Here is an 18,775-nt window from a genome sequence, read left to right as displayed (position 1 = left end):
AGCCATACAAGTTGGTGAAATGCTAGATGAAAGGTCTAGTCCAAGAGTTCCAAGTCTTCTAACAATTCCACAACTAGATATCACATCAAAGGAGATCTCCATGGAACAAAACTTTCTAAATGCGATCCAAAATTCTCAGGATCCATATGAACATGAATAGATCCAAATGACTTACCCGCAAAATATAGAGATTGACCCGCTTGCTCAGATGCAAGAACAATCTACAAAAGAATAACCTACAAACCCTTGGTCGACAAACTATACGATTCCTCCATTAACTCTGAAGATTGCACTAATTACAACTTATCCCCATCACAAAATAGCTTTGATACTCATTCTATTGTACAAATGTTTTATGTATAAAGCAAATTCCTTAGCTTAGTAACGTGTGTATGAGTTGTAAAAGCAAATTCCTCTGCTTAGTAATGTATGTATGGGTCATTAAAGTATATTCCTCTACTTTAGGCTAGTTTATCGTTTTCCTCTTCCTTAGTCTTTATAAGAAGAGGTTTCCTTTGTTTTTTATTATTAGAAAACTAATAATATTTTTAGTCTTCTGTCTAAAATTCTAAATTTTTTTCTTCCTTCCTAAAAGTCTATATTCTTATAATGATTCCAAATATGTTTTGAATACTAATATGCTTTAGGCCTCCACACTATAAAGAACTTGCCCACCATAAGATGATCTCATAGATTTATTTTTACCCTCTTAAATTTAAATAGCTATCCATAAAGGGGACTTCGAAACTAAGGAATGTCATAGCCATAAGTTGATTTGTCATTCCATTCTGCAAAAAGAGGGCAGGTTGGTATTATATTTTGTCAACAAAATTATCATTTGAAACGACATCGTGTCGTAAAAGAAGGAAAAATAAATAAATTACTCAGCTGTCCGAAACGCAGCCTATGAGGAAAGGCTGAGGCTGAGAAGATAATCCTTGTCGTTTGCTGGCCAACAATGGCTCTACGGCTTCTGAAGCTTCCCGACGACATCATCATCTCGCGCAGTTCCATTACCAACTCAACTTACTTTTCTTATTCTCTTTCCTACTTTAATAAGCTTTCCGGTGTGTATCTCTGCCTTCTCTTTATCTGTTTTATAGTTTATCGTACGTAACTCTGAAAAAGACTTGGTTAGGAATTTTCACAAACACCTGTTGGGCTCCAGGGTATCCAGGTATTGATGGAGTTGTGGATAGAAATTGGCCAAATGCGATTCAAAATTGAAACCCCTTATTCCTTAATGTCATGTCTTTCACAAAAATTTTTGCTTTTTGCTCTAACAGTTTGATTATTTCTTGTTATGTTTCTGTTTCCAGTGAGATGGGTTGGAGCCCAGAAGCGTAGTCCCTATCGAAGCTTTACCGTTGTGAAGTCGGCAAAAGTTCAAGCATCCAAGAAGTAAGGTTTTTGTGGCCTATGTTGAAGTTTTTATCGTTCTACATTTTCTTGAATATTGGTGTGACTTTTTCAACTATTCTATGTTGAGGATGATCAGAATGCTGCTAGTACTAGTAGTTCAAGTTGTGACACGCCATTCTTCCCTTCCCTAAAGAAACTTGAATTGGCAGGTGTCCAAAACTAACTTCCATGCCACTATTTCCATATCTTGAATTCTTATCCCTAGAAAAGACTAGTTCCAAGTCATTAATACAGACCATGATCGAGTATATGCTAGTTGTAATTCTAGTGTATCATCATCATCATCATCATCATCATCATTCAGATCTCTCTTCAAATTGGTGAAAATGTGCATTAAAGTTGTTGATGACCTACAGTATCTGTCACATAAAATTATGGCCTGCCTCTTATCATTCTAATCTCTTAAGATTTGGGAGTGCCCCACTTTGACTTTGTCGCCAGAAATTATTGGCAAAATTTCATCACTCCAATCACTTGAGAGTGGCAAGTGTCCTGATTTGACATTGTATCTAGATGCAAGCATCGGCAATCTCTCATCACTTCAATCTCTTATGATTTCAAACAACCCCAATTTGTCTTCGTTGCTAGAAGCTATCAGCAACCTCACATCACTCCTATCTCCTATGATTTATCATTGCTAGAAGCCATCAGCAACCTCTAATGACTCCAATCTTTTGACATAATTGAAACTGCCCCAATTTGACTTCATTGCCAGAAGGCCATTTGTTGCGTGCTTTAAGGAGTTTTAGCATTTTCTCTTGCCCAATCTTTCAATAAAGTTATAGGAAAACATCTAGTCAGGACTGGCTTAACATTGTCCACATGTCACATGTTCGGATCTTGTGAAGCTATACTAGATAGTTCTACAGGCATTGACGTTAGGACAGATAGAGAAGGGAAAAAAAAAGAAAAAAAAAAAGAAAAAAAAAAGATAGGATTTTAGTATGATTTCAATAATCACACCTAATTTTGATTTATATTATACATATCCAAAAAAATAAACTTTTAGAGAATTAATCTTATTATTATCAGCTATCTAATAGGATTAAAAGGATCAGTATTTATGACAAAACCATCTAACAACATAAACAAATTAAAATAATAAAAAATTATAATTTAAATAAAAAAAACTTAATGATAAAATCACCGAAAAATATAAGAAAACTAAAACAATAAAGAAACCTAATTAACATAGAAAACTAAATGAAACAAAAAGTACTTGGATCTTTAAAGGTCTCAAATAGGCCCATTTTCACCCTAAATCCTAAATCAAAGTTTGGGCTTTAAATTTGATTTTCCCCTCCTTTCATAAGTTTTCATACAAAGATACGGTGGAATTACGTTAATCTAAACAGCTTTTTGCTCTCCTAACATAGACCGAAGTGGAATTACATCAATTTTAAATCTCACTGGCAATTTTGATCATTTACATGCTTTAAAATTAGTCTTAAATCCCATTTTGTTTGAAAATAAATCCTGCTGCTCACATATTATAATTGTCACGAACAATATATAGTACAAGATTATATCAACCTCCCCTGTTTGCCCCTTTCTTAAGGCAATGCCAATTTGGTCATATGCTCCCCTGTTTCCTCTATATGCTCTGCGTCATCAAATAAAATGGTCTATAGCTCGTGTTTAGATTAATCTATTAAATTTCCTATTAAGCTAAGCTATTAGCTTATTTATTTTCCTTAATGCCAGGTTTGCGGATTGTGTAGATGCTTATACATAATCCATCCCAGAGAGCAATCATGGAATAAGCAATAGTGCAAGTAATTTATCCTTTAAAAAAAGTATGTGTCCCAATTCTTGGGCAGTTGAGCTCTGCAACACTCAAAAGAGATTGGATTGCCTGGAAGATAGAAGACACAAAACCATATGTGCCATGAAAGCTCCACTTGTTCTTGATGCAGAGGATAAGCAAACACAAAAGTTCAAGTTAGAGATTGGCTTGAGAAGCTTCAGGATGTCATATAACTTGTTGGAAGAGTTTCACACTTAAGCTTTCTGGCATAGATGGTGTAAAGTAGGTAAGCATTTTCTTCTCAAGTTCAAATCAATTTGCTTTTAGGATAAAGATGGGTCATTACTCACACCATACAAGTTTTCAGAGAGACACCATTTGAGATTACAGGCAATAGAAGCTTTCACTTCATTAGATAGACAACAAAGTATTACCTTTTTATCAAGCTATTAAGCAAATTAAGTATTTCCATTTGTTCTGAATAAACTTAAATAAAACTCATTTTAACAGTATATGTATGTGGCGGGCACATACACACATATTTTCTGCTGCAAATGTTTATTTTGGGTTTCCTAAGGCCATGTTTTTTAGTCAAAAGGGGAAAAAAAAAATTTTTTAAAAGTTAGGCTAGGTATAAAAAGAGTGGATTTTCTTTTTCTTTCTTTTCTTATTTTTTCCACCTGAAATAGTTTTAAAAGAAGCAAGAATGCGAGTACTACATTAATGCAAGAAATATGTAGCAGTAATCATTGGCATCTTTGACTGCTTGGTTGCAAGTATCTGTTTGTAGGAAATTGGAAGGACCGCCACAGAGAACAACGTAGCATGACTGAGAAGCAGGTTATAAAGGTTGGACTAAGCTGTTGACAAAGTTAATCGAAATGATTAGCCATGGTGTGCTATTTTGAGTTCACAGTTTTGTTGTCCTTGAATCCCATTATAACATTTTAATAGCTAGATTAGGCATTTACACAAGTATATAGTTAATCATGCTTTCCTTTCATGCTATCTCTGGACTGTTATACAAGATGTTTTTCTATTTTTATGATGCAAATATTAATATTATATATATATATATATTCAATATATGACTAACATCTGTTCTTGAGTTGTCTTATTCGACTGGATTAATGTTTGGAGGTGGACTAGCTGACTTTGAAGTGGGCTACTTGAAGATTCAGCTGCTGATGACAGTACTGTAAGGTTTACCTTTAGCAAAAAATGTCAGGACAGAAGGTGAATATTCCAAAAGTTTTGGCATTTAGTACTAAAACATGTTTCTTCAACTCTTGCCTTGTCCAGAGAAATATCAAGCAGCAGGCATATCTTTCCTTCTATTCTTTTTATCCTTGTCTAGAGAACCATCAAGCAGCAGGCATATTTTTCCTTCATTCTTTTTATATTAAGAAAATCATTTCCTTTTACTTTAGAATATTCCAAAATTTATTGTTTTCAAAAGTACACATATACTTTTAACTTTTATTTATTTATTTATTTTTTTTTTAGCCCTTTGGTATTTTAAAATCTTTGAGTTTTTCTAGTTAGATCGACAACTTGGAGAATGAAATATACATGTTCGCTAGAACATGTTCCAAGAATGATAATAGATTTCTCTCTTTCATGCAAAGATGTCATGTTTCTACAGGAACTTTATATACATAAATCTCTTTTGGAAACTAAATCAATTTGCATCTCTTACTTTTATTTCAATCTCCATTGATAACTGTTTTATCAAAAAAAAAAAAAAAAAAAAAATCTCCATTCTTAACTGTCTACTCTTTCTTGGATTCCATTATATCATCATCAAGTTTCCTGTGTTAGCTTCAAATATTAAAGTATTGACTGCTTTCAATGTGACCATAAATTTGTAGTGCTTTGTGCCATTCTGGCTTCACTCCTTCCATTACTAAAGTGTGTATGTTCTCTATTTGTTTGTTTGTGTGTTCCGTTGTATTTCTCTGTTTATACAATTAAAAGTGATGTGAATTCTTTCGTCATGTTGGCAGACTTGTGTTCTTAAGTTCAGTCATCAAACAATGCCATTCAACCAAAAGGGTAAAAACAGAACCTTAAGAGAAGCCATGCTTTTGAAGCTGACTCAGCAAGATTCTGTTTTATCAATTAGAGGGCTTGGCTGCGTTTAAAGGTATGCTGCACCAGAAGCTTTTATTTCTCGATCAGTCACCATTGGTCTTCTTAGTTTTCTTTTCTCTAAGTACCGTTTAGGAATATTGCGGCTGAGTGCTTTGTAAGAAAGAGGGGTGTAGAAGGGTTTAGGTTTGGTCTAAGGGCTTAGGGAAATCTTTACCATGGGAAAGAGTATTTCATCGTGCTAAGAGCTTCTTGGATTGAGTTTACCAAGGATGCAGGTCAATTATGGACTGAACCTCTTAAATTTATGTGTTGATTCTTTCCTTAATTTCATTGAAGCAGATTAGTATTGAATTTTCAATAGATAGTTCTAAGGAACTACAGTTTCAGGCCAGCTCACTCCATCAGTTCCCACATTAGCTGCTTCCACCCAATGAACTTCACTTCTTCGGTCCTGCGTTATATAAGTTGATGCGAATTGTCAGTTATTACGGTTAGAAGAAGTTTCTACGTCCAGTTCAGTTTTTGTATTACAGTTATAAAAACTCAGGACCGGAAAATAGTCATGCTCCATGAAACTCTCTCTCTCTCTATCTATATATATATATATATACATACAGTTTTTTTCCAGATTATATGAATACTAAGCGTTGTTATACATGGCTGCTCCTAGAAGAAGATAACTGCCCAACATAAGACTCTAAAAAATCAATTTGAAATTAAAAAATAAACAATTAAAAAAAAAAAACAGTCAAGTAATTTTTTTTTTCTTCAGTAATTTAAATAAATTTGCAGTGGGAAAGGATATTTTGATCGTGCAAATAGCATCTCTCCTCATATAATTCAATAAGCTCAGTTATTTTAAACCATGCCAAAATTTATTTTTAGATCCTTATTAGTAAGTATTTATTTTTGACTTTAAATTTATTAATTAAAATTCTTTAGGGATAAAAATCAAGACTTATTAGAATAGGATTAGAATTCTAATCTAATTAGATTTGTCTTAATATATTGTTTTATAAATAACCCATAAGAAAATAATTCTTAAAATATGAGAAACAACAATTGACAGAAAAAATCATAATTTTTGAAGATCTGCAGATTTAAACCCCAGGTAAGAACCACTTTGCCTTTTTTTTGAAAAAAAAAGAAAAAAAATGTTTTTTTAATTATTTTTTAATTTCTTTCTTGTGCGGAAATCAATGGTGGAAATCACTGATAATTTTTTTTTCCTTTTTAGTTTTTCTTTCTCTTTTTTTACCCCCTCATTGCGTGCATCAAAAAAAAATAAATAAATAAATAGAAGAAGATAGAACTTTTCTTTTTTTTTTTTTCCTTTTTTTTTTTTTTCTTACAAGGGTTGTGTGCGCTTTTTATCTTTTATTATTTTATTTTTCTGTCTTGTCGCAATGAAACAATTAGATTTAATTTTATTAAAGAATAAATCCAATAAGAGGGGCTATTTGAGCCTGTTAATAATTAAACCGTCTTCTTTCTTAGGTGGAGGAAAATCTCTCAATACCAATGGCTCTTTGTTGCTCTCTTCGTTGGACGTGCATTATGATTGTGGCTCTTAGTCCATTCTGGATTATGGGTGTGATTGTGGTATTAGGGAATTTTACTCCTTCCTTTCCTTCGGTATCAATAAAGTCAATGTCGGTCACCGTTGTCAACATCACCTCCGAGACTCAGGTAATGGCCAATTTGGAGGTGAATTTTTGGGTGGAAAATAATAATCAGAGAACCATGGTTTATGACAATGTCAAAATCTTAGCCTACCATTTTAAAAAAAGTGAGACGAGTTATTATTACAAAACAAAATATTATTACAAACCAGTATATTCAGATGAAAAGTTGATCGATACATTCAGTCTCCCACTATTTGAGCAGCAAGGAAATACAAATATTACAGCGGTGGTTCGAATGGACAATGTGTCAACTGAAGTGGATAGCTTGAATGAGTTTAATACTGAAGGAACTACACATCTCTCCTTTGAGTGGATGACTTTTGTGAGGATGAAAAAAGGAAAGTGGTTGAAGTCTAAAAGTAATATGCATGTGGATTGTGAAATATTGGACGTAGTGTTTCCATTGAATCGAACAAAGAGATTTGACTTCGAACCGCTCAACACATGTGACGTTGATGGAAAGTGGGGAAGCATACAGACATTATTGTTATCGTTATTTTGGATAATTTTAGTGGTTACCTTACTTGCGTGTTTATGCGGTGGTGCAGTAGGTGGTTGACCTGACACATAGGCTTTATGCCTTTTGATGATTAATGAGGATTATTTTGGACAAATATAGACAACATAGATACCATAGTTAGAATGTTTTTTATCCACCTAGGATTCTTTTTTATTATTGTTTTTTGGCCATATTTTTTATTATTATTTATTAATATAGAATTTGTAGACTTTTTAAGTTCTTTTTATAAGAATAATTATTAAGATATGGTATTGTGTATTGTTTTGAATAGTTTCACAAATTAGCAATTTTTTCGCTTTAACATGCATAAAATACGAATTTAGGTGTTCAGTGTTAATTAATATCCAGAATGTTTGTTTTGGTTATACAATGGACATTATGCTTACCATAAAAAGGCAATATAAAAATGAAAAAAAAAAAAAATATATATATATATATAAGTGCGCGATATTAATAGTCTTATTGAGCATGATAAGTTGTCATTTCTCAATAATTTGTCTCTGCAAACTTGTTTAAAATATTAAGGTGCCATGTGTTACCTAGACCAAAGGACAATGCTAATCCTTGGACTAAGAGATTTGATTTTACAGTGACCATACAAACTAAAGTCTATATTCTTATAATGATCCCAAATATGTTTTGAATACTAATATGCTTTAGGCCTCCTCACTATGAAGAACTTGCCCAGCATAAGATGCTCTCATAGATTTATTTTTACCCTCTTAAATTTAAATAGCTATCCATAAAGGGGACTTCGAAACTAAGGAATGTCATAGCCATAAGTTGATTTGTCATTCCATTCTGCAAAAAGAGGGCAGGTTGGTATTATATTTTGTCAACAAAATTATCATTTGAAACGACATCGTGTCGTAAAAGAAGGAAAAATAAATAAATTACTCAGCTGTCCGAAACGCAGCCTATGAGGAAAAGCTGAGGCTGAGAAGATAATCGTTGTCGTTTGCTGGCCAACAATGGCTCTACGGCTTCTGAAGCTTCCCGACGACATCATCATCTCGCGCAGTTCCATTACCAACTCAACTTACTTTTCTTATTCTCTTTCCTACTTTAATAAGCTTTCCGGTGTGTATCTCTGCCTTCTCTTTATCTGTTTTATAGTTTATCGTACGTAACTCTGAAAAAGACTTGGTTAGGAATTTTCACAAACACCTGTTGGGCTCCAGGGTTTCCAGGTATTGATGGAGTTGTGGATAGAAATTGGCCAAATGCGGTTCAAAATTGGAACCCCTTATTCCTTAATTTCATGTCTTTCACAAAAAATTTTGCTTTTTGCTCTAACAGTTTGATTATTTCTTGTTATGTTTCTGTTTCCAGTGAGATGGGTTGGAGCCCAGAAGCGTAGTCCCTGTCGAAGCTTTACCGTTGTGAAGTCGGCAAAAGTACAAGCATCCAAGAAGTAAGGTTTTTGTGGCCTATGTTGAAGTTTTTATCGTTCTACATTTTCTTGAATATTGGTGTGACTTTTTCAACTATTCTATTCCTAGTTTCTAGTTGAAAATGCATCAGATAGTCTTTTATTTTGAAAGCCTGAGCTGAGATGAGCATTTTCTGTAAGGCGTATAAATGAGTATAGAAAACTGAATTGGAAATATCGATAATGGGTTGTGTTTATGTTATGCTTGTATTATCTTTGATTCAATTGTGTTTATGTCTGACTATTGAAAGTTTCAGGAAAAGGAGGCTTGATGAGATATGCGTGGAAAGGTTTCAACAATATAGCCGGACATTAATGCAGTCATTGATATTACAAGGTGTGCTATTTGATTGATTAACAAACAGTGGAAGGGAAAATACCATATAATTGTCGAGTTGCCTACAGTTTTCAGCTATACATAACATTAGACTTCGATTGTTTTGTTTTCTGATTTTGTTTTTTGTGTTTGGATTTTATCTTTTACAATACTAAGCATTCTCATAAGCTAAGGCTATGTTCTGATTGATATGGATTTAAAAATGTTATTTGTTAGTACTGGTGATGAGGTATCAGTGATGCGGCTACCTGTGGTGGTGGTCCCACTTCTGAGAGGGTGTAAAATGAATACCATTTGATGCTTGTTATACAAGCTGCCGTGTTATTGGTGTTTATCATCAGATACAAAGAGCACATCCAAGTACATGGCTTAAAAAAGTCCTCCATCTGCATTTAATTTTTCTGTCTCTTACAGATCTAGTAATGCAGGCAAAGTATTTGTGGATGGAAAGCTGGTCAACAATGCTGGAACACCTATCTCTGATAAAGCTGTTGTAGAGATGCTGGCTGAAATCCCAAAATATGTATGTATGTGATTACTTCCTATAACAATCCATGAACTTTTGCTCTGTGAAGTCTCATTTCTGCATTAATATTGATGAGACTAGTACTTTTAATATTTTGATGCTGTTCATTCATTCATTCAGAGCGGGACACAAGTTAGAAGCTGCCATTGAAAAGTTGGACATTGATGTTTCTGGAAATACAGCTCTTGATTCAGGGTTTTCCACAGTTGGATATACTGACTGTTTGCTTCAATATGTTGCATCATTTGTTTATGGAGTTGACGTAGGTTATGCGCAGGTAAAACGCCTATTACTTGAATTAGGTTGTGTGCACATTTAAACTTCATCTTTTCCCGCGTAGATGCTGCTTTTATACATGCACAGATAGGTAAACATACCAGATGAAGTTCCATGGTCTACTTTGCATTGCTTGTTATTTGTGCTTCTCTGTTGCTTATGAATGATACTTTCATTAGGTGGCAGACAAAATTCGACGAGATGAACGTGTCTGCGTTATAGAACGGACAAATTTAGGATATCTTTCTGCACTGCCTCAAAAAGTTGATTTGGTGACTCTGGACCTTTCATTCATCTCTATTCTTTTGGTAAGCCTTCAAAAAATGGTAACTTTATTGTTGCTATCTGTTTTATAGATTTTAATTTCTCCCTTCATTTTTGCAAAGTCTCTGAAAAATTGCAAGGATTTTGTTTTTCTGCTTAGCCCAGGATTGAACATGGGACTTCAGAGGAAATTTTATGGTTAGAATTATATAATCCTCCTTTAGATTCTTTATATTTGAAGCATTCTTACTTCTTTGATCGCATTTTTGGTGTTATAGAACTATCCCCCTCCCTCCTCGCACCACAAAGAAAGATTAAGAAAAACAGAAAATGTTAGGAGACATAAAGATTTGGAAAACTTATCATTGTCGCTATTATCTATTTGAAGCTTTTGCAACGCTGATCAAACTTTCATACCATTCTCGTCTGTTATGATCTTTATTTCTTTATTTATTTTTGAATCAGGTCATGCCTGCTGTAGTAAAAGTGATGAAGGATGAGGCAACATTAATTACTTTGGTTAAACCTCAATTTGAAGCTCGCAGATCACAGTTAAGAAGCTTACAATTTATTTAAGCAAATTCTCTCGAGAAATATAGAGGGTTCCTTAACCTTCTACTGTTTTCCAACGAAGGAGGAATGTTAGAAAGATAGCAACTTAGTATAGCTTACCCTTCTATTATTGTTTGGATTAAGATAACACTAATATGAGTTTTACACTTACTATCCCCTTTAACTTTTACATATGTGTGGGATAAGCAGTCACTTTCTTATGTTTCAAGTGACTTATAATATTCTTTGCATGTGCTTATGCAATTCTGGTATAAGGAATCCTTACTAGATGTGATACTTTCATAAAGGTTAGTGAGATCTTAATTGGTCTCTATCTTGAAGTTTCTTCGATCTCAACTTTTTGCAATAACTTGTATTACTTTTTTAAGGTACAAAAGATTTAAATGATATATTACTTTTGTCTATAATGGGTTCTTCTGTATGCATGGTCATATTTTAGAAATAAGTGAAAGGTCACCATACTTCATTACGTACAAGAGCATTTATGCATAAATTTAGCGTTCCATTTTTGTTGTAGGTAGGTGGTGGTGGGATTGTAAGAGATCCACTGGTTCACCAAGATGTATGTACTTCTATTTTTAATTGTTATTTTATAATCATTCATTCAGCACAATACCTGTGAGGAAACAATGATTTTATGCATCTTTTTTAGGGCTTGTCATCCACAAATACTGTTGTTTACCCACATTGAAAGAGTGTATGAAGCCTTTAACTGTTTTACCTGATTGGGTTAAACTGCTTCGCAATATTGCGACATGATTATCGAAGCTAAATTAAATTTTTTTTTTTGTAATTTGTTACTTTACTAATGCTCAGTAGGAAATTTCAGGTACTTTGGTTGCAAATATGATTTACTCGCCTCATATTTCCTCAAATAAGGCATTTAATAGGACTAAACAAGCAAATTGACTCCATTTTTTCTCCATCTAAACATGCTTATGTTTGCATAAAATGACTCATGGATGCCTATGAGTTTTAGTTTTTCAATTAAAACTAATTTGAGCATCAAGCAAACACTTTATTAATTTGCACCTTCATGTTTCCACTTTTAATTTTTTTCGCTTGCAAATTGGATGAAATAAATTTATGATAATGATAGGATTCTATTGTGCAGGTTCTTGAAAAGATTGTGAAGGGCGTAGAGAATTTTGGATTCTGCTGCAAAGGATGGATAGAGTCTCATCTCAAGGGTGCGGAGGGTAATATAGAATTCCTTGTTCATTTTGTTAGGAAAGCTGAGCAAACTGCAGACTGATTATTAGTGTTAGCTATGGGCAAATCTATTACATTTCCAGGTAGACTTTGGACATGAAATTTTGGGTGAAGGGGACCCTACTATGTGGTTATGCACAAATGCCCTTGGGTCTGGATGTATTTACTTGTAGAGTAAATCATGAAATGGCTTTTTTTTCATGGAGGCTTTAACGAAATAGCAATGCAGCAGGTAGAATTGGTAAAAAAAGGTCCGGAACTCTTCAATTTAACAAAGAAATATAGTATTCATTTCTATTTAGTTTGTGAAATATTTATTTCCCTTCCAATAAGATGTACTTTTTGGTGTGTTTTTATGTTTCTTACTTATTAATTGGTTTTTTGTGTTCAGAACTTGCGACATTGTGATAGAGCTAGTTAGTGATATTGAATGAAACCTTTGATAAAGATTTAATGCCACATTTATCAATTTGTTTTACCTATTTTAAGATGCCACATGATGTAACAATACTTTTTTTTTTTTTTAAAGTTAATTATAAAATTGATAAAAAGAAGTCATGAATAATAAAATATTTTATCCATGTTAACACATTTTTAATTCAAGCAAAGTTTGTGCAATGCTATTTGTTCAATTCTAGGCGTACTTATTTGACATTATTAAGGATTAAATTGAAACACAATCTAAAATTCAAGAATAATATTTGTAATAAACTGTTTTGGTCTTATTGGATCCCATTTATTTTAGGTAAATATTTGGTGCATCAGTTATTAAACCCAAAAAAAAAAAAAAAAAAAAAATTAAATAAACATAAATTGCTAAATGTATAAAAAGTTTAAGATTGAAAATGGAGAGAAGATTTCCAGCAGCTTTTTAGCATGAGAGATTGTCACCTCATTGGCATTCAACCTAAGTCATTGGAAACAAATACCAAATTCATAAAACTAGTACTGAAACAATACACTATTTTCCTTTGTTTGCCAGTTAACAACACTACACTAACATACCTTATTTGAAATATAAATAAATAAATAATCTTTCGTCAGTGATCATTTTTACATCTATGATCGAAAAAACAAAAAGAAGGAAAAAGAGCTATATAATAAGATGCAGCTCTCCCGCTCAGTAGAAGAATCTTTACATGGCTGGCTGAGCCTTCAGCTGTCCAAGCTAGAACAGGTGACTAAGCTGACTTTGCAAATAGAAGGAACGAAGACATATCAGCTTCCTCCTCTGTTTCTTGGTTATATCCTCGATCTTAGTGCAATGTATTTACAAAGTGACAGAAGGTCCATCCACCGACAAAATTAGACATAAGAATGTGACAACCGGTTGTCATTTATAAGCAATATTTGAGGAATCTGCGAAACCGCTGCTCCAAGAATATGTTTTATCCATTCAAAGCAGTTTGTTATCCAGCATCGTGTTTGCAGCAACTTAACAACGATGACTTGAGACGATTAAGTAATTCAAACGGGATAGTAAAACCAACCACTTTTCCAACAACTGAGGGCCACGAAACAAGGTATGGTTCAACAATTACTCCCTTTTTTGGCCAGAGAAGCATCACTGCTGAAAAGCAGCTTCATCCACTCGCTTGTTCCACATAGATGTAGCTTGTACCATGGTCTATTCAAGTGTGGATGCTCCTAAAATTGATAGCAGTAAAAATTTTAACTAACATCGTCAGCTCCTAAGATAAAAAGCACAATTACAGTTTCAAAAAATATGCATCTCTTAAAAATAAATTTGACTGCACATGACAAGTTTAGCAAGAAGTAAACATGCATACCATCTTAGAAAGATCCTTCACAACGTGACCAGTGATCTAAGGAACCCATTATTCAAAAAATGGTTGGAGCACACAGTTTTCTATTTATAAAAAAAAAAAAAAAAGAAAAAAAAAAAAAAGAAATCACCTTCTAAGTTGAAATGATGTTGGCCTAACTTTGGTTATCAAATTGGTGACATGAAAGAAGTACCTCCATGGAACTTACAAGCTTAAAATGTTTTTAACTCAGCTTTCCAGATTTTAGAAAATATCATAAAATTGATCACAAAGCAGATATATGGTATCAAGTATCATCAAAGCAATCCCAATGAAATGGAAACTACATCTCTTTCTCTTGTTTGTATATACAAGTAAAGCTTCTTTTGTTACACATCTGCTACTGTCATATAATAAAACCTATTCCATTGTTGATAACTCCTATACACTTGGAGTACTGTTTTAAAGCATAAACGCACTTTTCTTTGGCACTTACTCTTATGTTAACTACATCAGTATCCTATATGAATCAAGAACGCTAAAAGTCAGAACCACGGTGGAATCACTCAGAATTTGAATCCATGCTGTTTAATCTTCCCATTTGCAACATAAGCTTTACATTGGAGGAAGCTGTTACAAAGAGATATGTATCTAACTTCACTGCATCTAAAACTACGAAGAGATACAGAATCAAACAAATGACAACAAAAGAATAAGAGAAATGCACCTCTTGGGTTATAAATGTCCACTTTGATTCCAGTAGCAACTTTTCTGAGCATGAAGGAAGGTTTTTCAATTCATCCAACACCAAAGGTTGTCCATCTATAAAGCATAGAAGTACAAACTTTTACCACCTCAAGTGCTGGATATGGATAGATTAGCATATGGATAAAAAGTATGCTTATATTTACTTAACCAGAATAAACCAATCACATTCATAAACAAACCAAGTTCAAAATGATCTTTTACCAAATAGGAAGAACAAGTTACCCAAGTTGTACAGACTCAAAGAGATTAGCATACCAATGCTGTAGAGACGGAAATATAGCAGAGGAACCCGATATGCAGCACTGTACACTGTATGGAAATCATAACAATGTAATTCACAGCTATTGCTCTCAACCTTGCAAACAAAAAAGAGAATGAAAAATGGATTAAGAGATACAATACAATCACGCTCCAAGATTTGAGTAAAACAAACTCTAACTAAAACAATTAAAGCACTTGTAATATTGTACACACCAGAGTGGCATTATCAACAAGTTCCTCTTTTTCAGTGTTAATTTCCTCATAAACCTCTTCTTCCTGTAATGAAGTTAGGAAAAGTTATTACTTTTGGAAAAACCCAAAAAACAAAAACAAAAAACTTGCTGTTAGAAGAACTGACAATCCACCATTGATACCTGAGAAGGCATATGATTTTCACTTGTTTATGTGCCTTTTTTAAGCATACAGAATTCAAAATCTTACCATGTATATCATAATCCTAAATACCGAATAAATTAATCCCCAAACAACCCAATCCAATTCATAAGTTATGCTGTGTAAAAATAAAAAAAATAAAATAAAATAAAAGAATCGCAGAGGGATCTTTGATGCGAATAAACAGCATACTTATGATGTAGGCGAGGACAGCGGAGGATATTCCGGCGGAGGCGTACGAAGCTTACCACGGACATGGCACGATTGCGGTCGAATGCGAGGTCCATGAGCATAATGCCAAAACGATGGGTGTGTTTTTTGTGGTGTTCTCTTTTCAATCTGTATTTTCTTATGCAACCAATGAAATAATCTTAATCCAAACAAAAAGGTAAATGCCAACTGAAAAAAAAAAAAAACGCCGCAGATAGCAGCATTCTCGAGTAAAAATAAAGGTCAAAGTTATTAACACGTGGAAATGGCTATGGGTCCATTCTACCTGATTTTCCTCATTGCATCCTGTTTTTTAACTTCTTCCCGTGCAAAAAGACAGACGGCCCTTCTCTCTCTCCAAATCCCATTTCTCTCCGTCCGCCGCTCTTTCAGTATTGCAGAACCAAGTTCATCCATCAGGTCATTGTTGTTTCAGTATTTCAAGCAGAAGAACATTACCTATAATAATAATCTTTATTTCAATACTAACTAATCATTAAAAAATAATAAAAAACACGTGGAATATCTTTTCTTTATTTCAATAATTATAAATAGTAACTAATCATTAAAAAAATACTTAAACAATCACGTGGGATATCGCTTTGTCCATTCCCCAATCCTACGTGGCTTTAAACTAATACAAAATTAAGACTAGACGCCGCATCGTCCCTTATTTTCCTTATTCCATCTTTTATTAACTTCTTCCATGCAATAAACACAGCCAGCTCTACTCTCTCTGAAAATCCCATTTTCTCTCCGCCCGCCCCTCTTTCAGTATTGCATAACCACATTTATCAAAACACAGACAGAGACAGCTCTACTCTCTCGCTCTCTCTCTCTCTCTCTCAAAATCCCACCTCTCTCCGCCCGCCCCTCGCCCACTTCTTCCATGCAATAAACACAGCCAGCTCTACTCTCTCTGAAAATCCCATTTTCTCTCCGCTCGCTTCTCTTTCAGTATTGCATAGCCACATTTATCAAAACACAGACAGAGACAGCTCTACTCTCTCTCTCTCTCTCAAATTCCCACCTCTCTCCGCCCGCCCCTCGCCCCTCTTTCAGTAAGGTAATGGGATTATTACTTTATGCAAATCCTCCATTCAACCATGCAATATTTCATTGTTTACGCCATTTCTTTCTGTTTGTGTACCAGGTCTGTAATGGAGGAGAATACTGCTTCACAAGAAAAAAAGGAAAAGGAAGTAGAAAGCATGGCTACCAGTTCTCAGGGCATCTCTGAGAGTACTGAAGCAGCTTCCAGTCCTGCAAAGGAGAAGAAGAAAAATGCTTTCCGGCTGTGGAGTTGTAATGACCTTGAACAAGGTGGCAGCCCTCTTACCAAAGAAAAAGTTAAATCTGTTTTCTCCAGCATAAAGAGAAAGTATGAATTGTTGGTAAATAAGCTCGGCATAAAAAAAAAGTATGAATGGTTCGAGGATTGGATCCCCAAGCGTTATGAATCCTGCAAAAAATGTGTCTGCGAGTTTTATAAATCCTGCAAAAGTTACTTAGCCAAGCTACGTCACTTACTCAATCTAACTAGAGAACATCTTATTAAATGGTAAGTGAAATATTAATTTCTTATCAAAGATTTATATACAATGTATATTAAATTTTTTACCAATCATAAAACTTTGAAAATTTGCAGGAGGAGCTGCTGGTTGTGGAAACTTGGAATGTTGATTATGTCACTTTACTGGCTGGTATTTACACCTCTTGAGTGGGGATTTTTTCGCAGGATCCCATACCACACCCATCTCTACAGATTCCATCATGCTTTAAGCGTTGGCATGTTGCTCGACACATGCTTAGCATTATGCAATGCCCTGAGAAAGTACAGGGGGTGCGGAATCAGAGAAGACATTGTAGGGTAAGTTTTCTTTCTCTAATCTTTACCTATAATAAATTTAACAACTGTATATATATATATACACACTATATGCATTCATTTAAATTTGAGTTTCTTATACTGAATACTTGCTAGTCTGCAATGTATACTGCGCTACTTGTATTCCTTCTGTGACAAGCTATTAGTTATTTTCTGATTTTCCTGCATTTTCTAACACTTGAGGTGCATACAAAAGAAAACTAAGTGAAAGTCCAAAACAGTAGTGACAGCATTTGATTGTCAAAAGTAGTGACAGCATTTGATTGGCAAAAAATAAAAGAAAATTTACAGTTTACATATTATATTTTACAAGTTATTAAAAACTTATAGTAAATATATTTTAGTCATTTAAGTAGGAGCTTCCCTAGCTTTATCCAAGCCTCTTGTCAAACTGATTTCTTCTCTAGCGACTGAATTAAGGGCAATTGAAGAGGCCTGTTATCTTACTTTAGATATAAAGAGAGTTCTACTTCTAAATTGATGTTTGATGTCAAATTTTAATAAGAATCAATTTGTTAATTTTGTTTTTCTGTCTTTACAGCCATTATTTGCTTATCACTGTGAATTTTATTGCTTTTTTACCGTGGACTGAGATATCCAAGGTACTGCACCACTCATTGGTTTCAATAATATTACTGCTATTTTGAATCAATTTTCATGTAGATGTAAAAATTATGAGAAAAATAAGGTTTTCAATTTATTTTGAACAGAATTGCAAAGAGAAAGGATGGAGAGAAGCAACAGGGGCCTTCATCTTGTTTAGAAGTTGTAGATGGTTCAAAGTTCGAAGGTTTATTATAGATCTGCAGAGTAATTTTCGCTCGTGGGAAGTTAGTTATATGTTGTTGAGGATCATTGGACATTATCTACTTGCCATTTTGCTTCTGATTCATTATGTAGTCTGTGCAGCAACCTACATAGGTGACCTCCGAGGAGCAGATAAAAACACATGGATGGGTAAGGCTATGGATGTTTTGTCCCTGTCTGATGCAAACACTACCACATTCAGACAGCTTGAGCAATGGAAGCGCTATGCGGCTTCCTTCTATTTTTCTTGTGCTACCGTCACAACAGTTGGTAAGTGACCAAGTCAGCTTCTTAAAAAAAACATGTTTATTACTTATGTTGTATAACATGATAGTGGATTTTCTTTTCTTTTCTTTTTTTTTTTTTTTTTTTAAGTTTTGGTCCGTGATTCTTCTTTGTCTGTAATAATGCCTTCTTTTGTTTTTTGCCTTTTCCTTTCTTTTCTTTTTTTCATTTTATAGGATACGGTGATGTCCATCCACAGAATATAGTCGAGATGTTATTTTTCGCTTTATGCATGTTTGTCAGTATATTTGTGATAGGCACCGCAACAGGGATAGTAACAAATGTGGTGGAGCATAAAACAAGCAGACA

General features: G+C 33.9%; 1 protein-coding gene, 1 long non-coding RNA gene and 1 pseudogene across 25 annotated transcripts; 2 read left to right on the top strand and 1 right to left on the bottom strand.

Annotated features, from left to right (window-relative positions):
• Positions 1–552: 552 nt before the first annotated feature.
• On the top strand, positions 553–7,714 carry LOC132803822 (uncharacterized). 8 transcript variants are annotated; one of them, XR_009639026.1, is made up of 3 exons: positions 663–1,177; positions 1,320–1,401; positions 3,127–5,918. It is a non-coding gene; the product is annotated as an uncharacterized LOC132803822 (long non-coding RNA). The 8 variants fall into 8 exon arrangements; XR_009639028.1 differs by adding an exon at positions 6,761–7,714 and having other exon boundaries at positions 668–1,401; positions 3,127–5,315; XR_009639029.1 differs by having other exon boundaries at positions 668–1,401; positions 3,127–5,315; positions 5,603–5,918.
• A 304-nt stretch (positions 7,715–8,018) lies between these two features.
• LOC107431455 (uncharacterized) lies at positions 8,019–12,440 on the top strand. Of its 17 annotated transcripts, XM_060817405.1 has the most exons (9): positions 8,110–8,548; positions 8,801–8,882; positions 9,158–9,237; positions 9,666–9,768; positions 9,884–10,040; positions 10,219–10,347; positions 10,769–10,854; positions 11,398–11,438; positions 11,991–12,440. In XM_060817405.1, exons 1-9 carry the CDS (start codon positions 8,440–8,442, stop codon positions 11,996–11,998), a joined length of 795 nt encoding a protein of 264 aa, XP_060673388.1. In that variant the 5' UTR covers positions 8,110–8,439; the 3' UTR covers positions 11,999–12,440. The 17 variants fall into 17 exon arrangements, 1 of the variants encoding a protein (XP_060673388.1); XR_009639018.1 differs by having other exon boundaries at positions 8,033–8,882; positions 9,666–9,760; positions 9,884–10,130; positions 11,394–11,438; XR_009639023.1 differs by adding an exon at positions 8,650–8,696 and having other exon boundaries at positions 8,034–8,548; positions 9,666–9,760; positions 9,884–10,130; positions 10,219–11,438.
• A 593-nt stretch (positions 12,441–13,033) lies between these two features.
• Positions 13,034–15,914, bottom strand: LOC107431449 (ubiquitin-like-conjugating enzyme ATG10; annotated as a pseudogene).
• Between the last annotated feature and the right edge of the window lie 2,861 nt (positions 15,915–18,775).

The sequence above is a fragment of the Ziziphus jujuba genome, chromosome 5, assembly GCF_031755915.1.
Source record: "Ziziphus jujuba cultivar Dongzao chromosome 5, ASM3175591v1".
NCBI classification, from domain to species: domain Eukaryota; kingdom Viridiplantae; phylum Streptophyta; class Magnoliopsida; order Rosales; family Rhamnaceae; genus Ziziphus; species Ziziphus jujuba.
This window is presented reverse-complemented; position numbering and strand designations above follow the sequence as displayed.

Coding starts and splice junctions, on each gene's coding strand:
- LOC107431455 (XM_060817405.1), top strand. CDS start 8,440: ATGGCTCTACGGCTTCTGAAGCTTCCCGACGACATCATCATCTCGCGC. Junction 8,549..8,800: donor CTACTTTAATAAGCTTTCCG/GTGTGTATCTCT, acceptor TTCTGTTTCCAG/TGAGATGGGTTGGAGCCCAG. Junction 10,855..11,397: donor TTTGAAGCTCGCAGATCACA/GTTAAGAAGCTT, acceptor TGTTGTAGGTAG/GTGGTGGTGGGATTGTAAGA.